Genomic DNA, 24,933 nt, shown 5'->3' on the forward strand with positions numbered 1-24,933 from the left:
TTAAAATCCAGATAGCCCTGAAAACTGAAAATTTTTCGTAACTCATTTGATGGAAACTTGTCATGTGGGTATATATAATATTTATTTGTTCTACCTAATGTGAATCATTATAGTCTTGCTACAGAAGTATTAGTATTTGATTATGCAGTGCTGCCCCAGCCCTCACTGGGGGTTATTTGTAGCAAATATGTGATTCATGTATCATTTTACCTTTCTAAATTCCAAATAATCCTGAACCAGAATAGCACATCTGCACCAAAGATTTCAGATATGGTCTCATGGACCTGTATTTGGTTTTAGCAGCCAGCACTTCAGGGCCTTTGCACTGGCTGTTCTTCTTCCTGGGAAGCTCTCCCTCCAGCTATCCTCTGGGTTCTTTCTTGTTATTTAAGTTTTTGTTGATTTGATAGGGATGCCCTCCTGACCACCACAAATGTTTGTGCCTCTGTCACGTTTTACCATGTTACCCTGTTTTATATCTTGATGGCACTCAATTCTGGCTCTCGGGTCACCATAGAGATGCTTAGGAGGCACTGAGCAGTATAGTGTGAGGAACGTGTCTCCTGCTGTAGCAGCCTATCCCTGCTCGGGGTCCTGCTGCTCCTGAGCTGATTTTGCTCCACTTCACATAGGGATCGTGTGGAACTTGACCTAAAGAACACTTCTGAGCAGCTGCTATCAGACTACATAAGGCTGCTGCGGCTCCCAGCACATCAAAAACTGGATGTTTGTTCTTAACTCTTGTGCCAGTCCCCTGTCACCATGGAGACAAGTTCTCTAAGTGGTCTCCAGGCCTGAAAGGCAGGATCGCTCAGCTGTGAGAGATATTAGACAGTCATTAGCCTTCAGCTTGTTTTCTTTTTTTTTCTTCAAAGATAGGTTTGAATCCATGTTTAGGGGGCAAGAAAAAGTTATCACCAGAACATCAGTCTGCTTTTCTCTCATTAGATAAATAGATGGCAGGCATGGTTTCTGATACAGTGTAAAAGATATGAGGATGTATTATTTCCTCCAATCCAGCTCTTCTTTCTTTCTTTTTTTACTCTAATGTTTTTTGTTTTTTCCATTATAGCTGTTTACAGTGTTCTATCAATTTTCTACTGTACAGCAAGGTGACCCAGTCACACATACATATATACATTCTTTTTCTCACATTATCAGGCTGCATCAGAAGTGACTAGCTATAGTTCCCAGTGCTATACAGCAGGATCTCATTGCTTATTCATTCCAAAGGCAATAGTTTGCATCTATTAACCCCAAGTTCCCAGTCCATCCCACTCCCTCCCTCTCCCCCTTGGCAACCACAAATCTGCTCTCCATGTCCATGATTTTCTTTTCTGTGAAAAGGTTCATTTGTGCTATATATTAGATTCCAGATATAAGTGATAATCATATGACATTTGTCTTTCTCTTTCTGACTGACTTCACTTAGTATGAGAGTCTCGAGTTCCATCCATGTTGCTGCAAATGGCATTATTTTGTCATTTTTTATGGCTAAGTAGTATTCCATTGTGTATATATACCACATTTTCTTAATCCATTCATCTATTGATGGACAGTTAGGTTGTTTCCCTGTCTGGGCTATTGTGAATAGTGCTACAACGAACATGCGAGTGCATATGTCTTTTCCAAGGAAAGTTTTGTCTGGATATATGCCCAAGAGTGAGATTGCTGGGTCATATGGTAGTTCTATATATGGTTTTCTAAGGTACCTCCATACTGTTTTCCATAGTGGTTGTACCAATTTACATTCCCACTAACAGTGCAGGAGGGTTCCCTTTTCTCCACACCCCCTCCAGCCTTTGTTATTTGTGGACTTATGAATGATGGCCATTCTGACTGGTGTGAAGTGGTATCTCGTGGTAGTTTTGATTTGCATTTCTCTGATAATCAGGGATGTTGAGCATTTTTTTCATGTGCTTGTTAGCCATCTGTACATCTTCCTTGGAGAATGGTCTATTCAGGTCTTTTGCCCATTTTCTCCATTGGGTTGTTGGCTTTTTTGCTATTGACAACTGTGCAAGTTGCTTATATATTCTAGAAATTAAGCCCTTGTCAGTTGCATTGTTTGAGACTATTTTCTTCCATTCTGTAAATTGTCTTTTTGTTTTCTTTTTTGTTTCCTTTGCTGTGCAAAAGCTTGTCAGTTTAATTATGTCCCATTGGTTTATTTTTGCTTTTATTTCTGTTGCTTTGGGAGACTGACCTGCAGAAACATTTGTAAGGTTGATGTCAGAGAATGTTTCACCTATGTTCTCTTCCAGGAGTTTGATGGTGTCTTGTCTTATGTTTAAGTCTTTAAGCCACTTTGAGTTTATTTTTGTGCATGGTGTGAGGGCGTGTTCTAGTTTCATTCAATCCAGCTCTTATGGCCCTCTATTTTTTTTTTCCTCTTTTGGCCACCCCAGGACAAATGGAGTTCTTGGGCCAGGGATCAGATCTGAGCCACAGTCATGACCTAAGCTGCAGTTGCAGCAATGCGGGAGAGTTAACCCACTGTGCCGTGCCTTCTTTGCCAGGGCAGGAATCGAACCAGTGTCCCAGTGCTCCTAAGACACTGTCTGTTCCATTGTACCACAGCAGGAGCTCCATCCCTCTACTTATACATGGTTTAGAAGCATAATACTCATGACAGGCTCTAGTTAAGATATCATAGTGTCAGTTTATTTGCTTGTTAGATTTAAGTGTCTTTGCTTAAGGATCAGTTGAGGCAGCTGCTAGTGGCCATGGTTTCAAGCCCTCCAGAGAGTCTACATGGGTATCAGTGGTCTGAGTCTTTATAGATGTTTAACCAAATGAGAGTGTTGTGAGTTCCATTCTTAACCCCGTAACTCACTCCATATGTCACTTTGAGGTGGCCCCTTCACCCCTCTGAGACTGTTTTTCATCTATGTGATTGGTTTGTGATAGCTCCCAAGGACTTATTGTAAAACTTAAGTGGACAAGTATTTGTAAAGTGCCAGCAAAAGAAGGGTCTTGATCATGTTCATAGACTCTTCTGTGTCTTCCTGTGACTCTTAATTTGCTCAAAATCACTTAGCTCTTTTGGAATAGAAAAGAGAACTTCAAGCCCACTAAAGTCCAAATGTATTTTATGAATTAGCTGAAATTACATAGACTTGCTGAGGTTCAACTGCTTTTGATTCACCAAGTGGATATTTTGTATGTTTGAATTTACTACTTCTCTCTGTGTCTATTTTAGAGTACAGGAAGGGGCTGGGTGTTTGGAGAAAAGCAAACACGGGGTGTCAGTGTGTTGTCCATTTTGTTTGGTCCTTTAAGAGCATAGGAAAGTTACAGGAGTTCAAACTGCAGGGCACGGCCAATAAGGAGGAACACGTATGAGCATCATGATTGTCAAAAGCAGGCCTGGTATACAAACGCATTGCATAGACATTTCAGGGAATTGAAGTTTCGGTTTTTGGTCTCAGTTTACTTTTATGTAAAATGGATTAAGTCCTTCATTAGTTTTGTCTTTTCTTCATTAAAAAAAAATCCTCCAATCTTTTACCACTAGCACATGTTCATATATCTGCTTACTTGATTGTCATTTTGAAATAAAGTTATAATTAAAGGTTGACAGGAGAAAAAGAATTGAAGTGGAGAGAATAAATTATATGAGTAACTTTTCATAAAAATTCAAACCTTCTATGTAATTTCAGTTCATTACCTAGGTATTAAAAAACGGAGAGCCAGCTTATCCTTTAAGCTGGCTTCTCATCCTTGGAAATTTTTAAATGGTAAATCTGGTTCCAAAGGGCAAAAATGTCATTTTGTGAATACAAGAGAAACATGTAAGAATTAGAAGGGGAAAATAACCAAAAAAATTAATTGAAGGCACACACTCTTCATTCAGAAACAGCCCCTTGGTTTATCAGCTTCCCATGGACTTAAAAGATTATATATGCGCAAGATCCTGCCCCCCAACCCTACCCCACCCCATCTCCCACCCCCCTGGTTTGTCCCCTTTCCACCTGGTGTCTTAAGTTGAAATAGTTATCTTTTGGAACTTATTGGGCAGAGTTCAGCGTGCTGGCTTCAGGATCTTATTTTTGTTGCTGGAGGAGGGCCTTCTCTGAGCACATTGAAGCAAGGGACTTGTCTAAAATGTTTGGGGACCAGGATCATGGGAAATCTTATTTTTTATCATTCATTCTTTTTTTTTCTTCTTAGGGTTGCACCTGCAGCATATGGAAGTTCCCAGGCTAAGGGTTGAATGGGAGCTGCCTCTGCAGGCCCACAGCAACGCCAGATCTGAGCCTCGTCTGCAACCTACACCACAGCTCACAGCAGTGCCGGATTCTTAATCCACTGAATGAGGCCAGGGATTGAACCCTCATCCTTATGGATATTAGTCAGGTTCATTAACGCTGAGCCACAATGGGAACTCCTATAATTCATTCTTGATTTCATTTGAAAACAGCTTCACATACATGTATATGTAGTTGACTTTACCTTAGAGGAGTAAAAGCCAGCTTGGTCTCATATTCTAGGGTTCTTCAAAAGTCAAGACAGGCTCAGGCCATTTTTGTTTTTCAAGGGTCCCAGTCTATTATAAAATGAAAAAATAACAAAACAGCTGAAAATTGTGGTATATTTTAAATATTTACATTTAACAAATTACTATTTTGTTTCTTAACAAAAGGTGCTTATAACAATATATTTGAGCTCTTTCCAAGCAGTAGAGGATACAGTAGAGAAAAATGATAATGCACCATAGACTGTGTGGTCCAGGAGAGGGATGCTTCCAGGATTCGCTGTTGTGGCTCATTGGGTTATCTGACATATTGTCCATGAAGATATGGGTTTGATCTATGGCCTCGCTCAGTGGGTTAAGGATCCAGTATTGGTACAAGCTGTGGCATAGGTCACAAATGCCGCTCAGATCCAACATTGCTGTGCTATGATGTAGGTTGGCAGCTGCAGCTCCAATTCAACCCCTAGCCTAGGAACTCCCATATGCCAAGGTGCTGCTTTAAAAAGAAAAACAAACAAACAAAAAAGCCAAAAACCAAAAAACAACTTCTCCTTCCAGGGCTATTGTTGCCCTGTGACTGTACCTGCAATCTCTTTAGGAGATTAATGTAGAAAGTCTAAGTTTAAGGTTCTTTGAATTAGAAGCCTAGGTTCAGTGGCTTTCTGGCACCTGGGAAGGATTCCAAAGCTACCCTCATCTGGGTCAGCTAGGGAGCTTCCCGTGGAAATGTTTATTACTGCTTTTACTACAGTGAATGTATTTTCATCTTAAAACTTCCCTGCACTCTGCATTCCATTCCTGCTCTGCCTCAAGTCTGTCCCTCCCTCCCCTCCTTCCAGACTTTTTGATATAGAAGTCTGGATTTACTTTCCAGAACTCTCATCCCTCTCAGTTCACTGTTCTCTGTACTTTGGTCCCTGCCCCTACTTCTGCTCTGAAATGGTTCTCACCTGGTCACCCTCTGGCTCACCCAATTTCATTTGATCAGAAAAGCACAAAACAAAACAAAACAAAAACTTTAGGAATTTTTATATAGGTAATCAAAAGCTGACTTGGTAGTTGGAAGAACCAGTAAGTAATTCTCAGGATGGCATCTTAATGATCTTTCTCTTTATTGCCTTGGCTCACCTTTTGATAATTTAAAAAGCCTAGATAACTTCAATATTATTTAACTGCTTAAAACTCTCCAGCTTCCTTTCTTACCGCCCAGCCCACATGCAGTCCTGCCTCTGCACACCCTGGTATAGTGGATTACGTGTAATTGCCTGGACGTGTCATATTCTCTCTAGACTTAGATTTTCTCATCCTGGAATGACCTTCCTCTCTTTTCTGGGGTAGCTCTCATCCTTCAGGTCTCAACATAGATGAGAAGACTCCTTGTACCTCAGATGCCTGGTCTAGTTGATCCCTCAGTGGGCAGCCCTTGTATTCCTTGCTTCTTCCCCTTTACCCATTGAGTTGTGGTTGCCTGCTTGTCTGTTTACCTCCCCAGACTGTGATTTCCTCAAAGGAAAAAGCTGCATGTTATAAACTTTATATTCCCAAATACAGTCCCTGGCACACACACAGTAGGATTAACAGGTTTTATTTCATTTGTTGCACAGCCGTATTTTAGCTTTAGCTGTGTGCTCCAAACTGTTTTGGCATGAAGCAAGTCATCATTTTGTTGGTGATGGTGTGAGGATTGTATTTCTGAGGAGCTGTCATTTGAGCTGCAGAATGAACGATGAAGAGAGGGCACACATCCAAGGTTCTGGGAGAACATTCTCTGCCAAGAGAACAGCAAGAGTGACAAAGGTGGTCTGAAGCCAGAAAGATGGCTGGGTGTCTAGGGCCAGTAGGGAAAGGGCAGGAGCTGAGGGTGCAGGGCCAGAACATGAAGGGCTTTGTGAGTCATGGTCATAATTAGTGGGAAGTAACTGGAAGATTTCTGTAGGGGAATGATACCATTGGAATTACTCTTTTTTTTTTTTTTTTAAGGGCCGCACCTGAGGCATATGGAAGTTCCCAGGCTATGGGTCAAATAGGAGCTGTGGCTGTCAGCCTACACCATAGCCACAGCAACCATGGGGTCTGAGCCATGTCCACAACCTGTACCACAGCTCAGGATCCACAATGCTGGATCCTTAACCCACTGAGTAGGGCCAGGGATCAAACCCTTATCCTTATGGATACTAGTCAGGTTCATTACTGCTGAGCCACACCGGGAACTCCCCATTGGAATTATTCTTAAAAGCTTCCTTCTAAAACCATGTAGAGAGTGACTGTAGGGCTGGAAGCAAAAGTTGGAGATCTGTTAGGAGGCCGAAGTGTCTGCGGGAGGGATGGCTATAGCTTTGACTAGAACTGTAGCAGAGGAGGTGATGATAAAAGTGGTGAAACATGGGCATATTTGGGGAAGGAGAGCCCTCAGGGCTCACTGTTGGATTGAAGTATTTGTGGAATAAGTGGCATTAAAGAGAGTGGTTTCACAGCTTCAGTCTCTCTTTGTTTCAGATTTTTTTTCCCTCCTGTCTGTTTTTTTTCAGCACTGCTACCAGATTAATTTGAAGATGACTTCAATTTCAGAACCGATCATTTTACTTTTATGCCTGGTCAGACGTCTTCAGCTCCTCACTCCCACTGCTGGGCATGGAACATAGTATTCCTTGGCCTTGCTCGTTGTCCTTGCTCACTTGAACCCCACTTGTCTCATTGCACCTTTCCTCCACCCACAACCTTCCCCATTCCAAACCACCCACAGCTCTGCAGACACATGAGACTCCTTCCTCCGACCCTTTGCTATTCCTTCTCCCGTCATTTTTCATGGACACTTGGCTGACTTCCACTCATCCTTTAACTTTAGACTCACTGTCACATTATTTATGAAACCCTTCCCTTACAGGCACCCATTCTCTGCTCCTTGCTTTGAGTTTTCTTAACATGTTAAACCTCGCTGCTCTTTGGTTTCACTGTGTGGAAAATTGGGGTACTAACCATGCTGTCCTTTATAGGATGGTTGTGAGGATTAACAGGATTAATTGATTAAAGCCCTTAGAACAGTTTGGCACTGGGATAGGACATGTGAAACTTAATTGTTTGCTGTTAGCACCTTGAGGGCCTCCTATTATAGCCCATGCTAAACTGTCTAGTTACTTTCTTCTCTTCTCAACTTAACTATGAATGTGCCCATCATCTCCATAGCCTAAGCCTCTAGCATCTTTCTTCTCTGAAGAAAAACTTATCAGCATTATCTTGTCATCATCATCAACAATAATAATAACATTAACAGATATTCACATCGTTAATAGTAAAGGACTGTATACCAGGAACTTTGGCCCAGAGTACTCTCAGGAAATAGCTGGAGCCAAGATTGAAAGTCTGGTTGTCTGACACCTGAGCCTACCCTTGGACCAACATGACATGTTCCTTCTCCAACTGAAGATGACTGGTAAACACCTAGATGGATGGGTAGAAGGAAAGAGTAGAAATGGAATTGAAATAACTTTCCCCCTCAAATACATTTTGAGTAGATAAAGGCTGACTAGACATGGGTTTTTCTACATTTCTCCATTTTCAGGGAGAAAGGGAATTTTCCTTCCTTGGTTATTTTTGGTGCCCAGGGGCTGGGAGCTGCCTGCCACACTCACTGTCCTGTTCCATGTCTCATAGGTACCATTCATCAAAGCAGCTTGCTTTGGCAAACAGCTTAATTTCTGTGTTTGTGCCATTCTGAGGACATCAGTCAAGCCTTTGATAAAGGCCCTTCCCCATTCCATTTTCAGCCTCACTGATCACAGATTTTGCTGCTGAAGCTAAAAAAGAGAGTGGTGGATTCTGAAAGCCAGTCCTTAAGGAGCAGGTGCACAGCCTTGTGTTTGAGAACACAAGGTTTGAGTCCTCTCCTTGGCAGCAGAATTAACTTTCACATAACCTCCATGTAACTGTGAACTTGCGGAACTGTTCCAAGTTCTCTCCACATGAGAGCCAACTGTGGGAGGCACAGACTCTGTGGTCTTTTCTTGTTCCAATTAAGCTGTGTTATGCCTGAAAATCTTGTCTCTTCCCCTACCCCATCATTATAATATCTTACATTTGTGTGGAATCCTTCAGGAAATGTTTTGTGTATACATTCTCATCATATTCACACATGGAGGTATAGAGTAAAGATGGTATTATTTTAGTTCATTGGGTATGAAAGCCAGGATTCCGAGAAGTTAAGATTTTTCCAGAGTCAAACAGCTACTGAGTAGGAAGATCTGGATTCAGACCCTCATTTTGTGCCCCAAGACTATTCTGATTTTATTGGGCCATAACATGTAAAATTCCAAAAGCATCTTGAGAGCCAAGATTAAATTATCACCTTCTTAGTGTTCCATTCAGTTCTTGTTGCTATTCTGGTTACTTAATGGGTTATCAACAAATACTGGTGAAACTAAATTGAATGGAAGTGATGGAAACTTGTTGCTACAACCAGGATTGGAAACCCTCTGTAGGGTGGACATTCGCTCCAGGACTATCACCTTCTTAACTTGGCTGCACCTTATCTTGTCTTTCTTAATATAGTTAGATGTTCCCATCTTCCTTAGCTAGTTGGACAACATCTTCAATGCTCTGCCATTGTGTGTTCCAGTCAAAACCTCTGAGTCAGCCCTGGAAAGGTGTAACTAAGAGCTGGAACAGAATCTTATTTACTGGTGTCAGAGTCCTCAGTGTTAGATGATTTCCATTGTGTAAAAAAAAGCTCATCCTCAAACTGACATAATGTCATAGTTCCCTTCATCTTGAACTTGTCCTTGCAGGAAATTAATGACAGTTCCATTGCTCACAAAGGAAAGAGTTCAGTTATCTAGGAACTGATGGGTTTTGAGAGGATGTTACAAGGTTTATGGTTAAATAGTCTTAATTTTGATAATCCAACTCTAAACCACTCCCAGTAGGCCTCCATAAGCAGAAGATCATTTTTTGTTGTTGTTGTTTTGTCTTTTTTGGTCACTCCTGCTGCATATGGAGGTTCCCAGGCTAGGGGTCCAATCAGAGCTCCAACTGCTGGCCTACACCACAGCCACAGCAACACAGCGTCGAAGCTGCATCTGCGACCTACACCACAGCTCATGGCAATGCCGGATCCCTAACCCACTGAGCAAGGCCAGAGATTGAACCTGCATCCTCATGGATGCTAGTCAGATTTGTATGTGCTGAGCCATGATGGGAACTCCTAGAAGACTTTAGAATGCCTAATCATTTGGAAAATTTTACTTGCCCTGAAATATAAAGTTGTCTTTTCTTCCTGTCTCCTCCCGAACTGCCTTGGCCCTTGGGTAGCTTTTCGAGCAAGTTTAGTTTCCATCTTCAATAGCTTTCCAAATGTTACATTTTGGCAAATGCTGCTTTAGATATAGAACGAGATGGCTTTGGTTTGGAAATTGGCCACTCATGTTGATAACCAGTATTAATCGAATCAGCCTCAAATTGATAACAGGTGTCTCCTGTGGAAACAAAGATAATTTGTTATTGATTGTGATTGAGTCTTCTGATGTAAACTCTAGGCTTATTTTGTCTTGTAAAAGACTGGTGTAACCTTATGCAATCTGAAGTAGACAGGAAGGGGGGGTGGGGGAAGGGAGGAGAATTTTGCACACACACACAAGATGTGTTTATTGTTCCATTACCTGCTTTCTCTGGAAACTTTATAGATTAGCTTTTATAATCCACTTTGAAATGTTTGCTGTTTTTAAAGCAGAAGCAATCTTTGCAGCTTTCAGGCAGAAGGTCATTTTATTCAAAATGTTTGCTCGTGTGCAACAAAGCTTATTTCTCCTACAGGAACAAAGAAATAATGAAGGCTCCTTAAAAGTTGTTTTTCTCTAAAGAAACGATCATCTTGATAGTTGGTGATTTATACGTGCCTTTTCTATTGGAATTGAAAAGCAAGAATGTTTGTATCAATAAGGATTACTGAATATTATCAAACTCTCAGATATGACTCTAACTGCAGTTTCCCCATTTCAGAGTGGGAGTGGAGGAAGATTTGGATTTCTTCTTGTCTAAGTGATGTCCATTTCCCCATGTTATTCCTTTCGCCCTGGTTTATTTCCTGATGGTCATCCAGCTATTGATGTGGGCTCTGTGTAGGTCTTTGAGATTCAGCTGTTTTTAGAATAAAGTCCTAGAACTTTTTCTTGCCTCCAGAACTTTGTTGACAATGTGTCCTCAGTCTGGAACACTCTTCGCAACCTCCTATTTTCCTTTGGAGCTCAGCTTTAATATCTCTTCTTCTGGGAAACTTTGTGGTCTATAGTTACCGTTATTTTTCACTTAGTCCTTTACATTGCAATAGTTATTTTCCTTGTGCATGTCTTTCATCCTTTTGTAAACCACTTCATGATGTTCCATGGCTCACTGGTGTTATAAGTCCTTTGATTACTCTAGCTACAGAAGCAGCAAAGATTAATCTATATTGTTACAGAGTGATAAAAACTCTATCCGGAGAACAGAAGGGAAGGGATTTCAACACCAGAAGGAATGAAAATGTAAATTTAAAGATCTTACTTTTTTTCCTTGATAAAATAGTTCTTAAAACTGTTGGTTCTGACTCTTCATACAAGAAAGGAGTGTTCGAAATGAGTCCTGGGAACAAATCAGTCTCATTTTATCCAGATTTCTGAACACATCTTTTGATGCCCTGACGGCATTTAATGAGAATAGAGGGATTTTTCATTTTACTTCTAGGATCAATTGAGTGTGACTTGTAGAGAGGACCTGGGTTTCCTCTGTCTCTAACTTTTCAGATAGTCAGCCTGCCAAGTTCAAGTCCTGCCTTGTATCATGGTGCTAGGATCTTATTCACCTAAATGTACACACTCACCAAAGTGTAACTCTTACTCCATCAAACTCTAGTCCTTGAAACAAAAGCCACTAATCCTTGTGTAAGGAAAATGAACCATGCGCCACTGGGTGTGGTTCTAACAGTATTAGTTCTACTTGATCCCTCCATTTGCTGGCTTCTCTACATGTTTTGGTTTTGTTGATTTGAAGAAAGACTCACGTGATCTCTTGTTCTGGTATTAATGACAATTCAATAACTAGCTCTAAGTTAATCACGAATGCAGCCCAAATCTATGTTAATGATTACCAGATTTTCCTTAGAATCCAGTCCCCTCAGTTGGTTTTAAGCATTATTTGGGAAAGAATTTTATACTCATTTTAGAAAAAATGGCAGTAAAACTTTGGTATCAGTATTAAATATGTTCTTGCAAAACATGAAATGAAAATTTCTAAACATATTAAGTGCTTTGAAATCTTTGTTAAATTCCAGTATCCCATGATAACAGTATTTATACGTCAAAGCTTTTTAGCTTTAACATGAGAAATAAAAAATAACTTTTTTCTTCGCTTTTCATATGGTTTTTATATTTCTGTTTTAAGGATTTTCAGCTATAATTGCACCTGCTTCAATTTTAGGGATTTTTATTTTAATATTTTTTCGCTTGTACACAATTTGTTCATCTAATAGAATCAGTAGGATTCTAGTAATAAGTTACTTTGGTTGTGGAACCCCTTTGTCCATTACCTCTTCCCATTTTTCAGAGCACTTTTTTTTTCTCTCTATCTTTTCTCCCGTTAAGCCAAAATGATCAGGAACCAAAAAATGAAATACAGGTAGAACAAAAAATCATTTTCTTCTTCTGATCCAATTTTTACTTTGACATGATGTCCTATTTCCCCCTTTTGGACCATGACAGAAAATGTGACCTCTCCAATGGCTTTCACCCTAGCCTTGATTTAAGTGTTTTGAGGGAGGAGATTGGAGACTGTGCATTCTGTATTGTTGCATGGATATACATGGGTCATTTATTGTAACAAGAAATGAGATGTGATTTTAAATGGAAAGCTTTAATATCCCTGCTGTTCCCTTTGGCAGTTTTGCCTTCACCACGGCTATAAATACTATCCATGGTCTATGGCTTCTAGCATTTCTTTTCTTTTTTTTTTTTTTTTTGTTGTTGTTGTTGTTGTTGCTATTTCTTGGGCCGCTCCCGCGGCATATGGAGGTTCCCAGGCTAGGGGTTGAATCGGAGCTGTAGCCACCGGCCTACGCCAGAGCCACAGCAACGCGGGATCCGAGCTGCGTCTGCAACTACACCACAGCTCACGGCAACGCCGGATCCTTAACCCACTGAGCAAGGGCAGGGACTGAACCCGCAACCTCATGGTTCCTAGTCGGATTCGTTAACCACTGCGCCACGACGGGAACTCCTAGCATTTCTTATATATAAAGATATCTTTTGTTTGTATTTATTCCACTAAAAGGGATGAGTTATTTAGAAATATGAAAAGTCAATGTAATGTATATTAAGTAATGAATTACAACTTTTTTAGCTTGTAGGTGCTTAGTTCCAAAGTTAGGATGTATATTCCATTATATTTTTTAATCATTTTTATTGAGTTAGAGAACAGTTGGCCATTAAGGGGGGAGGAGTATCTGTGGACAAAACTGCTGTTTTCCCTTACCTTATGGCTTAGTTTTGAGTACTAGTCTTCAAAGCCATTTTAATTTCCAGTGTTCAGTTTTAATTAAAAACCACATTCATGATTCTGTAATCCCATCTGCAGATCCAAAAGGGGAATTCATATAAGAGAAAATTAGCTCATTATTAATGAAAGAACACTGCCTTTCTAATAGATATAATAGAGTAACCATTCTCTTCAGGCTCACTGGTTCCTTGTATAATAACTAAAATATTAGCACATTTACGGTGATTTTTCTTGCCTGCAAGTAATGGTCAAACTTATTTAAAAACATACTTAATTTGACTTAGGTGATAAGGATATTTCCTCAGAAACAGACATTGTAGACTGTTATTTTCTGCTGGCAGACATCAGAGTTGGAAGTTGAGTGGTTTTGATTTTGTTAATGATGAGTCAATTTATTTTTATTTTATTAATAGTAAGAACTCTGTCCTCAGGACTTTGTGTTAGGCAAATTTATGGCACATGATATTCCTAACATTTCTTTTAAGTCATTTATCTTTCTAAGAATGTTTCAAAAGAAAGATCAGTTATGCTTTTGTTCTTTCTAAAAGGTACATCGTTCTTGATGTGCTTTTTGTTCTTATCATTGTGCATTATAGCTGGGCTTGTTCTTGGGGAGGTTTTCCCCTGAATTTTCCCATAAAATGTAGACCTGTCTCTCATTGGCACCAGAGAGAAGGTTGGGGTAACCCCATAGCATGGAGTGTAGGTCCTTTCAAAGAACTCTGTTCTGAAGTATTTACTTGCTTCATGTGTGGCTGCCAGTTGACTGTCTTCTTCTTAATCATATTTCCTAAAGCTCTGTAGTAAGTGTGATGGGGAAGCATCTTAATGGAAAAAGAAATGTGTAAGATAAATTAAAGTTTAGGAAAAGCATGCAGCACTCCAAATGCAGTAGTTTGCATCTATTAACCCCAGACTCCCAGTCCATCCCACTCCATCCTTCTCCCCCCCTGGCAACCACAAGTCTGAACTCCAAGTCCATGAGTTTCTTCCAGAGTGGATAAGCAATGAGATCCTGCTGTATAGCGTAGGGAACTATATCTAGTCACTTATGATGGAACATGATGGAGGAAAAAGAATTTATATGTATGTGTGACTGGGTCACTTTGCTGTACAGTAGAATTTGACAGAAACTGTAAACCAACTATAATGGAAAAATAAAAATCATTATAAAAAAAAAGGCATGCAGTGAACTTAACTTGAAAATGAATATAAAAAACTGGCCAACAGGATTCAAATTCTCATGGACTCCCTGCTCTACACAAAAAACAGGGTTCTGGCTGATTTCAGTGGTTTGTACAATATTATTGTATTGTTTCCAGTATGTTATCTTCTTGTGTACTATGGCTTGTATTGGCGTATTTATAGTTGAAAATCATTTCATGTTACGTTATACACAAATTTTTTATTGGCATGAATGTGTGTGGTGTACATATACATACATGTAAATATAAACGTTATATATAAAATGCATTTCATGATATATTCTTTCATGATTTCGACTTGCCTCTTATTTCCATCTTGTTCTCTTATTTGTTGGTCCTATTCTGCTTTATTGTTTTTTAAATTTCCAATTCTACTTTTTCAATATTATCTGTCTTGATCATAGAAAAATTTTATTTTTCTCTTATCTTTTAATCATTTGTTCATTGAAATGATATTTCTTCTTTGGGCTCTTAGAGTACTTAGACACCATGAAAAAATTTCTATGCGTTTAAGTAAATACACGATCAAATGAATTAATTGCTTTTTTTTTTGATATGTTAGTGTTCAGACATGGCTAATCTTTATTCTATGCCATTTATAAAGCTCAGTATGTAAATGATTTCTTGATAGATATTCTAAACCTGTTACAATGATTAAAAAATAAGTTCTCACAAACATATAGATTTCTTTTTTCTTTTTCTTTTTTTTTCTTTTGACCATCCCTGAGGCATGCAGAAGCCATCTGAGCTATGAGCTACAGCAGTGATAACATCAGATCTTTAACCCACTGAGCCATCAGGGTACTCTACAAACACATAGATTTCTTGCATCACTGTCAGGGTCCACATCATACATTTGCAAATTGGGTCAAGTGATCACAGGAGGCTGACAAGCTTCATTGAGTAGGATAATTACAAGAAGAACATGACCCATTGAAAGCTGATCCAGTGAAAGTTTGGGGTCAATCTGTATAGATAATATCTCTTCTTTTTTTCTCTTTTGCTCTGTTTCTCGTCCTCTTCATTTTATGCCTCTCTTCTGTAAAGTATTTTATGTCTTATAGTGAAAATACATATGTGCACAGATTTTAAAAGGATAAATGAGATTTGAAAAACCTTGGAGGGTTGGTAGAGCTCATTGATCAAGAAGACTTGATGGGTGCTGTCTGTAGCCAGTGGCTCTAAAACCTTAGCAGCTTCTGAGTCAAGGTGGCTCGTTAAAACAGATTGCTGAGCTCACCTGAGAACTTCTGATTCTGTAGGACTGGAATGGGGCCTGAAAATGTGGATTTCTAGTAAGTTCTCAGGTAAAACTGATGCTCCTGGCATGGGGCTCCACTTGGAGAACAGCTGGTCTAGGGTCAGTTTTTCATGTATTTGGGGTGAGGAAACACTATCAGAGAGGAGAACGGCTTGCCCAAGATTTCACAATGATGGGGGTTGGATCTTCAGTAAACTCAGAACTGGGTCTTCTGGTTCTAGCGCTGTAATGTTCTCCTGGGGTCAGTGCTTTGGTTGACCAGAGGAGGAGAACCTCTCTTTGATTATCTACAGAGAGTGTGGGAAACCAGATTGGTGATTGACCACCCCTCTCAGATCCAGTCTGTGGGAGCACTGTCTCTGGCTTGCCTGTCTCTTTCTTTGCATGTCCTGTTGAGAGAAAGAGGGCTTTAGTACTTTGTACTGGTTCCTGAGTTACCCAAATATGTGTCAGCCTCTTCATTTCCATGTCCAATTTAATAATTATTCATGGAACATTTGACTGTTGAATTGTGATCATTTAAAGATTAACACCAATGTCATCATTTTTGAAACAGGGCCTGTTAAACTCAGCTCTGTAAAATGTCAAGAAAAAGCAAGTTTAAAACAGCATAGGCTCCATGAATAACTGTGAGAAAAATCGAAATGTTTGAATTGTTTTACTTGAATCTCAGGTTTTGCTTTTAGTTCAATAAACTCTCAGTGAAAGGTTATTTTACTAGATGAGTTTTCTGCAATATCCTCTAGCTCACACTTTCATGATGGGAGATAACTTATTGTTGGAAAATTCAAATTAAAGAATAAATGATTTGATGGTTGACCCATTGTCATCAAATGGAATTTCATGAAATTGCTTTTATAATATGAATTGGTTAAATTTAGTTAGGTAAGAAGAATAACAAGAGTTGCGTATTTATAGGTGTAATTTATTATTTACTTTTAGTGATTTTTTTTTATTGGAATGTCAGTTGTCAAAATGGCATTGATGTTCCATTAAGTTCAAATACCATCAACTGATAATTGTGTACTGAACTGAGTGCAGAATGAATTGACCTTAAATGATTGAGGGAATTAAAATAAGTACTTTTTTCCAAACCATTAGGGAAGAAAGTTAGCCCACTTAGAGTTGGACTCAAGTCAATTAAATAAATATTGACTAAGGGCCTTCTATATTAAGGAATGCCTTTTCATTTTTCTTTTTCTTTTCTTTTTTTAGGGCCACACCCATGGTGTATGGCAGTTCTCAGGCTAGGGGTCCAATCAGAGCTGCAGCTACACCACAGCCACAGCAGTGCCAGATCAGAGCCGAGTCTGCAACCTGCACCATAGTTCACAGCAGTACCAGATCCTTTATCCTCTGAACAGGGACAGGGATTGAACCTTCATCCTCTTGGATACTAGTCAGGTTTGTTACCACTGAGCCACAAGTGGAACTCTGGAATGAACTTTTCTAGATATGTTTTAGAAGCCATATCTGGCCTCAAGGGCCAGTGTCTTTGAATTTTTATGAAAGTGGTTGCAGAACATGTGTGCATTTATATACACGTGACAATAAATATTCATTGGAAGAATTATGATTGGATGATCAAAGTGAAAACTAGATTTTGAGACTGATGTTGTTCTTTTCAGTTTCATTGGAGCAAAGGCACCAAGTCGCAGTTCACATGCCATGATATGTTCTATCATTTTCGGGCAATGGAGAAACTTCAGTCTTTTCACATTGTTGAAATGGGGTCGAGGCCACACTTTGATTGTTCCTGTTACTTTCTATCTTTCCAGCGTCTCGTGGAGGCTGCAGAAGAAGCACACCTGAAACATGAATTTGATGCAGACTTGCAGGTAACTGATTATAGTTTGAGTTAAACTGTTTTGTGCATTTTCTGCCAAAGTGGAAACACTAGGTATACTGGGAATATTAGTGTTCATGGGCTTAGAAGACTTTTGAGAGAATGGTACAGGGATGAAATATTTGTGCCTGTTTCTTGACAAGACAGGATAGTGAACCTCAACCATTTTCCACCATGCAGGTTACAATGGGTAATAACACACACTTAAGTGCATGTAGCCGTCTTTCAATGAACAGCTAATTCTAGGCAAGTTTATCAGTCAACTAACAATAATCACAAGAGCTCTTAATGGTAAATTGATACAATAGGTGGCAGCATACATCCAAATCCCTCTGCTGTGGCTGCATTTTAAGGGACTAAAGGCAGTGTTTTTATGGATCTAACCTTGAATTGACTGTTAATTATATTTAAAAATTAAGTCATTCACTAATCTGGGATTTGAACATCTGCTTAATTTTTTTGTAGTGGATCTATCTAATCATGGCACACCTGTGTCTGGTCGAGAAGGATTTTGATCCTATCCTATATATAGAAAACATAGTAAAAGGCAAGAAGTGAACTGCATAGAGGTTCCTTTGGGTCACTCCAGAAGGAAATTTTATCTGTATTATCTTGTTTTTTATGACTTTTCCTCACTGCTAGGAAAACAGGAATGAATCTTAACTCCTTAAGTCAGTGCTTTGCTAGAAGATATCTCTTTTAGTGACACGTGATCACATTTAGTAAATAGTGTTCATTTTGCTATGTGTTAATTTATATGGAAAAGATAAGGACAGACATAAATCTTCAAGCACAGAAAAAGATGGTGATACCAAAGGTAGCCTTTGTTTGTGTCTCTTTCTCATGGAGGTACCTCTTGTCATCACTCCCATCTGTATTTTTTGCCTTGTGGATAAAAGAATGCACACTCAAATGGACTAATAGAGCGAAGTTTAATAAACAGAATATTTACAAATATATAGTAAGATAAATCAACAAGCAATGGTATTGTACCCCAGGACAAACAACACTCCTGGCCTGAAGGAGCAAGGGGAGGGAGTGGTTTCTAGAACCCAGGGAGAATAGCTATATGGAATGGGTACTTGATAGAGGGCTGGTGACTTGGTAAGGGTAGAATTTTGGATCAAAGATACCCCAGTAAGTGTCTCTAGCTTTCTAATCTTTTGATAGTACCTACCATTGGCTGAACCCAACTGTTGGTGTAGTTGATTTGGTTTCAACTTTCTGAGGTAGAAATGGGTGAAGAATAGGTATGGAGGGGAAACAAAACATTGAGCTCCCATCTGGGGTCATTTTCAGTCATAACACCTAATTTATGAAGCAAATAGAACTAAGAATGTAGACAAGCATGAAAAGTTCCAGGGGAGGTGAAGAAGCCCTGGGGACTGCTAGTAACACCTGGAGAGGTATGAGGAAGCCAGTCCCGTACTTAGAGCAAAGCTGCAAAAGAAAGGGGGGAGGAGTCAGTTGAAAGTAGCAAGAAGCACCTTGCCTTCCTACATTCAGACCTGCCTGGCAGCTCAAGGAAGATCCAGGGACCATTTTTTGACCACATTTGTCTTCAGTGTGCCTCCTCTTCAGAGGATGTGGACTTTCTAGAGTGGACAAGAAGGGATTTAGTGGAAACATCAGGAAGCACCTTTATAAATGTGAAGATTTTAAGAACCTCTTGAATGTCTTGCCAAGGGAAACTATCTCTCCTCAGGAGTACCAGAAACTTTTTCAGGAATACGTTGGTTGTAACTGACAGAACCTCAAATTCACTTAAATTAGATAAGAATCCATGACTCTACTCTGTTAATGCATAAATAAACAAGCAGATAGATAAATACATAAATAAAAGAGAAAGGAAAGCTCTTATAGTAGAATGCCAGCTACTAAATATAGAATGAATGATGGGGAAATTATGGTAATAATTGATTTGGGCCAGAGTCTTCAATGGATGCTAAAACTAGCAGGTGAAATTTGAAGAAGAACTGGATATTGACAGTCTTGAAATAGCTGCCCACAAATTTCTTATTAATTACAAAGATAATTATGGATAAACCTGGCAGATACCAGGTAATCAAAGTCAATCAATAATGACACAAAGTATTGACAAAGTGCCTTCAGATGTGATGATCAGGAGGAATACAAGAGCGCTTATATAGAATTCTTGTCCAAAATGTGTAACCTGAATCTAATCATGATAAAATATCATAAAAGTCTGGACTGAGGAACATTAAAGGACATTAAAGACACATCGTTACTAAATGCAACATATGATCCTAAATTGGATGCAGAACCAGAAACAAAGGTAATGTGGTGAGGGAGTTAATGATTTAATTGACTTATAGGATTATTTATCCTCAGGAGAGGAAAAAATATTCTGTGGTTTAGCTCAACTAAGAGATATTTTTTGTCCATCTGAAGCTTAAACAGGAAAGAAGGGGGCAGGACACAACCCCTAATTAATGATACAGCCCTTGAGGATACAACAAAAACTGGTTAAAACCAACTAGGTTCAGGATGGCAGGAGATTCACCTCCACTAGACCTGGAGCCTTATTATAGGCTCATAGTACTACATCAGCATGCTAAATGACACAGCCACAGGCGCCATGATATTTCCAAGAGCAGCCATAGAAGGCCAAAAGGTGGGCTGTGGCCCAATTCCTGGAAATCCCCACCCCTTCTCTGAAATAGTTAGAACAATCCTACTACTCATTAGCCTATGACATTCCCTAGCCCATAAAAACTAAGCACCCTGTATTTCAGTGCCTTTCACCTTCTGAGATGGACCACAGGCTGCCTCTCTCAATAAATCAACTTAAGTTCTCACTGAACTTAAGTAAGACATAAAGTAACCTGAACTTCAGTAAGTCCTAAGTCTGGGTGTATGAGTTTTAGTTAAAAGACCGTAGGTTTGAGTCCCAATCTGAGTCTTGGTTGGGTTAGAGTCCAGCCTGTGGTTCCACTTCTAATATGAGTTATGCAATTTCTTTTTCTTTTTTTCTTTTCTTTTCTTTTCCTTTCTTTCCGTGTTTTTTTTTTTTTTTTTAGGGCTGCACCTGAGGCATATGGAGTTTCCCAGGTTAGGGGTTGAATTGGAGCTGTGGCCGCTGGCCTACTCCACAGCTACAGCCCTGCCAGATCCAAGTCACATCTGAAACCTGCACCATAGTGCATGGCAATGCTGGATCCTTAATCCACCGAGCAAAGCCAGGGATGGAACCTGACATCCTCATGGATGCTAATCATTCATTTCTGCTGAGCCACGATGGGAACTCCTGAGTTGTGCACTTTCAATGCTATCGTTATTTTTCAAGAGCATTCTGACTTTATTCTTACGACTGAGTCTTTACAATAAAATTCTGATGTAGCAGAATGATTCCCTTGTCAAATGTGGTGATGGAAACATGAATGCAGTTTGGGTATCTCTTTCGAAAAAAATAGAGACTGAGAGAATGGGTCTCTGGAGTCTTACAGTTTTTGTTACCTTGGGAACAAAGAAGGGGTGCCCAGCTTTTCCTCCTCAGTCATCTGTTCCGTGGAAGTACAAGACAAATAGCAGAGACTACAGTTGTGGTATGAGCACAGAGTAGGTGTTGAAATAATCTGTCAATATCACAGAGTGTCATTTACTACCTGAACCTCAGACTGCAGTGGAATCTTCACTGGGTTAGAGTAAACCATGTACTTTTGTGGAAACCTGGGAATGAGAAGACTTTGAGAAAATGGATGTGCATTGAGGAATGTCTGCTTAGATAAAGGTTTTGAGCTGCCAAGCACTGATGCTGTTACGTACAAGCCTGTTAACAGTTTGGGCGTCAGCCCCGCTGCTATTCCTGGGGTAGCAGGTCTGTGTATGGTTTCTGAGTTTATTGCTAGGATGGTCCATTAGAGCTGATCAATTGTTAATCTGGGTTCTGCTGACCTCTTGCCAACCCCTGCTAGTGGATTGTTTTTATCAAAAAAATTTCAACTACCATCTGCTCACTGTGAAATAATGCTGAGAAGGTCCTCATGCTATTATCTCAGAAGAGCAGAAGGAGCTGGGAGTCTGTTTTCCTACAGAAAAAAAAGGGGGGATGGTTTGTGAAATTTCCTAAACTGCGTAGCTTCAAGCTATATAGTCTTAGCCCACCTTGTTCCTCAAATAGCAAAGCGATGTTGGATTTGCCCCTTCTTGCTCTTTAGATTGGAGGTCTTTGAATCTTTGCACCATCATGTGCTTTAAAAGTGAAAAATTTGTTTTTCATTTGTAGGATCATCAAAAATTACCCAAACAAAGGCATGTCTCCTTATTGTCAGGATTGATTGATTGATTGATTGATTTGTTTTTTTGCCATTTCTTGGGCTGCTCCTGCGGCATATGGAGGTTTCCAGACTAGGGGTCGAATCACAACTGTAGCTGCCAGCCTACACCAGAGCCACAGCAACATGAGATCCAAGCCACGTCTGCAACCCAGACCACAGCTCACGGCAACGCCGGATCCTTAACCCACTGAGCAAGGCCAGGGATGGAACCCGAAACCTCATGGTTCCTGGTCGGATTCGGTAAACACTGAGCCACGACGGAACTCCTTATTTATCATTTAAATTTCCTCTTACAGTTTCTCCAGATAACCTTTTCCTTATGGGCTTTTGGCCTGATTTCAGTGGTACCCTCTGTAGGTCTTAAATATGGCACTAAATTGTTCCTAAGAATTCGCTGGGGCAAGAGGCAACATACAGCCTCTGAAGGGTGGCATATGTGAACAACTCACAATGCAGCATCCTATACACAAATCAGAGATTTGTTCATTGGCTGGAAAATTTTCCTGTGGACACTGGTGTCAGTTTATTAGCCCTTTGGCTTTTCCGCCTTTATGTGGGTTCCAGTTTGGTGGTCTCTTGGTTTTGTTCTTTGTTCCGTGATATTTCTTATAGGGCAATTTTCAGTTAAAATGGCATCTTCCCTTTTTTTTTTTTTAATTGCATACTTTGAATTAGCATAGGTTTTTAATGTAAAGTGCATATGAGATAGATAATTTTAATGAAAACAGTTTAAAAACTCTCTTAATTATATCATATGATAATTTTAGCATTTCATTCTCATTATTTTGATGGCAAAGCCTAACTCAGGGCAAGGGTAGGGTGGTGTGGGGATGGACCCTAGCCCTGATTATCCTAACTATCGATAAATTTTCAGGTCTGCACATGTAGAATAACTCGGAGAGAAGCCTTTTCCTCTTACTTACTCTTTCTTTTCGGGTTTTTCCACCAGCAGTGAAGAAGATGAAAAAAGTCCTTTTGACAGTTTACTAAAAACCTGCTTATCTTTGAACCACAAAACATATTTCCTTTGAAAGCTGTCTTAAATAAGTGCCAATTGCACAGAGCTGGTGCACAGTGGGGGAAAAAAAAAAAGAATTGTGGTTTTGAATTGTGTATCCTGAGAAATCTTTTTCATTACAAAGTTTTCTATAATAATTTTTCTTTGTTGTTTTGAAAGTAGTAGGCAAAAAAAGCCTGGTGACATTCAGAGGGATTACAAAATGTGAGCAGAAAGGAACTGGGGGCATGCAGAGTGTCCTGAATGTTCCCTCCTGGTCATTGCCCAGCTGCGATCGCCTATCTTGTACACAAAATGTCCTGATTTCAGAGTTGGGGTGAGGGCTTTGGATTGGAAGGGATGTAGAGACCATTGATGAGATATCTCGAGGGTAGGCTGATGGCTTGTGCTAACTTGCTGGAGAAGCTTCCACCACCTCCTTGCCACTGCCTGTTGCATTAGGAGGCTGTTGTTGAAGGAGACTCTGGGGAGGAGATGGGGCAGCTTCAGAGCTCCAGCATCCCCTGTAGGGTATCTAACATCATCCACTGGGAGAAGGAAGCCTTTCTTGGAAGGACTAGGAAGAGCATCCAGCAAACAGCAGAACAGAACTGTCCTTTTCCCGACAGTGTTTCCCTGTGGGCAGGTGAGGTTTTGTCCTGGGGAAGAAACTGTTTGTTGTGAAAAACAGTTGTTGCAAAGGACAGGTTTAGCAGAAGTACTTCCTGAGTGGAAGAAATGACTACCCTCCACTCACGGGGCTTCTCATGTATTCCTGTCAAGCCCCAATCCATCCTTGTCCTCTTGGACTGAGTGAGATATTGAGCTCCTTGCTAAGGGAGTGGGTGGAACACCAAAGACCCAGTCCCCAGAATTAGAAATAGAATTGCAATTAGAATTTAATTCTAATTTAATTCTAATTCTGCTAGAGAGAGCCCACTGACTTTTGTGCAGTGAACAAGAAAGATATTTCTTCACAGCTATAGGAGAAATAAATGAAAAGAGAGGAAAATTTCACACTTTTTGTATTAAAAAGTAAGTCTTCTTTCTTATCTAACTTATGAGAGGATGCTTTTATTTTTCCCTTTTTATTTTTCTCAGCTTGGTTGGGGGGGTCACAGTCTTCCTCGTTTTAAGATCTCACATTAGCTCTTTCTTAGTTAGGACTTACCATGTCATTTATTCACAAGACTGATGTGGAAACAGTTTCTGAGGAATCTTTAAGTGTATTTTATCTGTTATTATATGCACACACACTATCATTTTTGTGCATTTGGCTAGAATATTATGAGTTTTACAGAGACCTTCTATCTAGAGGGCTGAAAATGTAGGTTTTGGTAGTTCTGGTCCCAACTGGACCATTTACATGCTCTAAGGTCTGATTATTCATCCATAAAATACAAGTTCTAAGATCTCATCCATCTCATGTGCCAGGATTCATTCAACAGATAGTTATCAGTGATGTCCTATGGCTGTGGACATGGCTTAACAGATGCTATCTTTGTTCTCACAGAGCCCACCATCTAAAAGGAGTGACAGATGTTAAGGACATGACGACAAATACTTTTTCAATTTTGATCATGATGAATGACATGAAACAGAGACATAAAGTATTATCACAGCATAGAACAAGGAGACCTCGCCTAGTATGGGAGTTCAAGGGGCCTTAGAGCAAATCCCTAAAGAGGGAGTCTTGATGGAGTGGCAATTCTAGATTCACCTTTACCACAGCTAGAAGAAATCCTACCCACCCCTCCCACCCCTGGCCCTGAGTAACAGTGTTCTAGCCAAAGGAACAAAAATGGTAGCATGTGTATTTTGTATATATCTATGTGTATGTGTAACAACAGAGAACCCATAATACCTGTATTTCCCATAAGTACAAAATTAAAATTATTTTATTTACTTTCCATATAATACTCTTTCTCACCTCTCAACTCTAATGATACTTTATTTTTGCCCCTTTTAGATGCTTATCACTTTCCTATCCTGTTAGTTTTATACATATGTGTCCATTTGTTGCTTAATTTAAATTTATTCAGAGCTTAGAATCTTTTATGTTGTGGGACTTCCACAAACTGAGACATGGATGTCACATTCCAGGGAAGTTCTAATCTCCCTTTTAAAAAAATATGTTTTGTTAGTTGTTGCTTTAAGGATTTATAAGGATTATAATAGACATCTTTACCTTAAGTGCACAGTGTGTCTCGAGGTAATTTCTATTCAAGGTACCACTTCACCTGAAACAAGGATAGTGTACTTCTACCTACCACTGTCCTTCATGTAGTCATATATTTTACTATTATGTGTAATAATTATAAACACCATAATA

At 39.6% G+C, this 24,933-nt stretch overlaps 1 protein-coding gene across 3 annotated transcripts in view; it reads left to right on the top strand.

The window, feature by feature from the left end:
- Nucleotides 1–24,933, top strand: part of CACNA2D3 (calcium voltage-gated channel auxiliary subunit alpha2delta 3) — a 795,368-nt gene that overhangs the window by 219,348 nt on the left and 551,087 nt on the right. For all 3 annotated transcript variants that reach the window (XM_047777080.1, XM_047777060.1, XM_047777070.1), the window contains exon 4: nucleotides 17,239–17,298. In XM_047777080.1, the coding sequence (XP_047633036.1) occupies nucleotides 17,239–17,298 (60 nt within the window). The remainder of the gene's footprint in view (nucleotides 1–17,238; nucleotides 17,299–24,933) is intronic.

This window comes from Phacochoerus africanus, chromosome 1, assembly GCF_016906955.1.
Source record: "Phacochoerus africanus isolate WHEZ1 chromosome 1, ROS_Pafr_v1, whole genome shotgun sequence".
In the NCBI taxonomy this organism is placed as follows: domain Eukaryota; kingdom Metazoa; phylum Chordata; class Mammalia; order Artiodactyla; family Suidae; genus Phacochoerus; species Phacochoerus africanus.